We start from the raw sequence: 2,267 nt of genomic DNA, 5'->3' as shown, positions 1-2,267 counted from the left end.
GTCAGAGCTGGGAGGGCCCTTAGGACACAGGATGTCAGAGCTGGGAGGGCCCTTAGGACACAGGGTGTCAGAGCTGGGAGGGCCCTTAGGACACAGGGTGTCAGAGCTGGGAGGGCCCTTAGAACACAGAGTGTCAGAGCTAGGAGGGGCACAGACTGTCTGAGCTGGGAGGGGCCTTAGAGCACAGGATGTCAGAGCTGGGAGGACTCTTAGAACATAGAATGTCAGTGCTGGGAGAGCCCTTAAAACATGGAATGGCAGGGCTGGGAGGGTCCTTAGGACAGAGTGGCAAAACTGGGAAAGAACTTAGAATATGGAATATCAGAGCAAGAAGGTACTTAAGGGATTATGTAATAATTATAGTAGAAGTGACAATAATAATAGCATTTCTATAGCGCTTTCTATATACCAAGCACTGTGCTAAGCGCTTTACAATTATTATCTCATTTGATTTTATCACAACTCTGGGAGATAGGTACTATTATGATCTCCATTTTACAGTTGAGGAAACAGGCATTAAGTGACTTATCCAAGGTCATACAAGTGCCTGAGGCTGAATTTGAACTTAGGGCACTCAATCCATTGTACCACCTAGCTGCTTCTATGTGATGGTAACAGAACCCCCTTACCTGACAAATGAGAAAACTAAGGCCTATAGAGGGAAAGGAATTTTCTCAAGATTACAGGATGAGCTAATTGTAGAGCTAAGATTAGAATGCAGGTCTCTGAACCCCCAGTCCAGGGCTCTTCCTGCCCAATTTAAATGACTTTCCTATCAGGATAAAAAACCTCAGGATGATTCAATCAAGTTCCTATGCATCTGATTAGAAGGCTGCCAAGTAGAGGAGTTGGGCAATAGGAAATAAGGTCAAGCATGAGGTCACTCCCCTCACCCCTTCGATCCCCCCTTACTCCTAGCTACCCCCTCCCCATGTCAGATAGATTTCGCCAATTCCCCCGCCCCCAAGCTGGCTTCTGTGGTGCTCCCTCCACATTCCAGCTTGCTCCCACACCCTAGGTCCGGCTGGCTGTCTGGCCCTGCTGGCCTGCCCACATTCCTGTTGAGAGTTGGGCTCTCCCAGAACCTGCCCTGTGGGCTGCTAGCCTCAGCCTCCTCCCTGCATCTTGCCCCAGCCCAAGAGCCTAGCTACGGGACAAGAAAGAGGAAAGGTCACTGGAGGAAGAAGGCCAGTGTTCTGTGGTATCCACGACCCTTCCCTGCCTCCCCAACACTGTGAAAGATAGACTGATGAGACAGTCCTCCTGGTCTGCGGGATGCACGCACCCATGGTCCATCCATCAGGAAATGGCTCACTCATCTTTTACGAGGATTATAATTAAATAACAGCAATTCCCATTTCAATCCCTTTATAAGGTTTACAAAGTGCTTTTTTCATAAGGGCTCCATAAGGGAAGTAATGCATTATTATTCCCATTTTAATGTTTACAAAGATTAGCAGCTCACATTTGGATGGTGGGTGTTTCAGTTTATACAGTAGCCCCAGGAAGAATGGAGACCATGTATTCTTGCCCACACTTTAAGAGAGGGGAAAGGCTTTTCCCACGACCACCCAGGTGTCAGTAGCAGAGCTGAGACCTAGACTCAGACCCCCATCTCTCAGTTGCTGACCCGGGTGTGAAAATGCCACCGGCTGCCCACAGTCCACCCCAGTGTCTTTTCTCCTCAGGCATTGTGGAGATCCGCTCCGTCAGAGTGGGTGTTGTGGCCATAAAAGCAGTCTACACAGGCTTCTACTTGGCCATGAACCGGAGGGGGAGACTTTATGGGACGGTGAGTATTCACCTGGGGAGGTAGAAGGGAGGGGGGCGCATAACAGTCAAGAACATCTCTGGAAGGAACCTCGCTGGGCAGGGCACCAGGGTAAACATAAGTCTCACTACGCTTCTTGGGCGTGGAGTTCCTGGGAATATGGAGATCTGGGTGCGAGTCCTGGTACCGCCCCTGATTCCTGTGTGACCCTGGTCGTGTCCCTCTCTGGAATTCTGAGGGGCTCTTTACGGCCTTTTGTCCCCATCCTGTCTTTCTCTTCCGCAGAGGGAATACAGCACCAACTGCAAATTCATGGAACGGATTGAGGAGAATGGCTATAACACCTACGCTTCGCTTCACTGGAGACATGAAGGCCGACAGATGTTTCTGGCCCTGGATGGACGGGGTGCCCCTCGCCAAGGTGGCCGGACCCGCCGGCAGCACCTCTCCACTCACTTCCTGCCCATCTTGGTCTCCTGAGCCTGAAGAAAGGACT

At 50.6% G+C, this 2,267-nt stretch overlaps 1 protein-coding gene across 1 annotated transcript in view; it reads left to right on the top strand.

Annotated features, from left to right (window-relative positions):
- Positions 1-2,267, top strand: part of FGF22 (fibroblast growth factor 22) — a 6,235-nt gene extending 3,968 nt beyond the window's left edge. Inside the window, exons 2-3 of the mRNA XM_027858295.1 lie at positions 1,689-1,792; positions 2,057-2,267. Coding sequence (XP_027714096.1) covers positions 1,689-1,792; positions 2,057-2,251 — 299 coding nt within the window. The 3' untranslated portion in view covers positions 2,252-2,267. The remainder of the gene's footprint in view (positions 1-1,688; positions 1,793-2,056) is intronic.

The sequence above is a fragment of the Vombatus ursinus genome, unplaced genomic scaffold (genome assembly GCF_900497805.2).
Source record: "Vombatus ursinus unplaced genomic scaffold, bare-nosed wombat genome assembly UNPS02000546.1, whole genome shotgun sequence".
NCBI lineage: Eukaryota > Metazoa > Chordata > Mammalia > Diprotodontia > Vombatidae > Vombatus > Vombatus ursinus.
The sequence above is the reverse complement of the archived record's forward strand: the minus strand, read 5'-3'. Positions and strand labels throughout refer to the sequence as shown.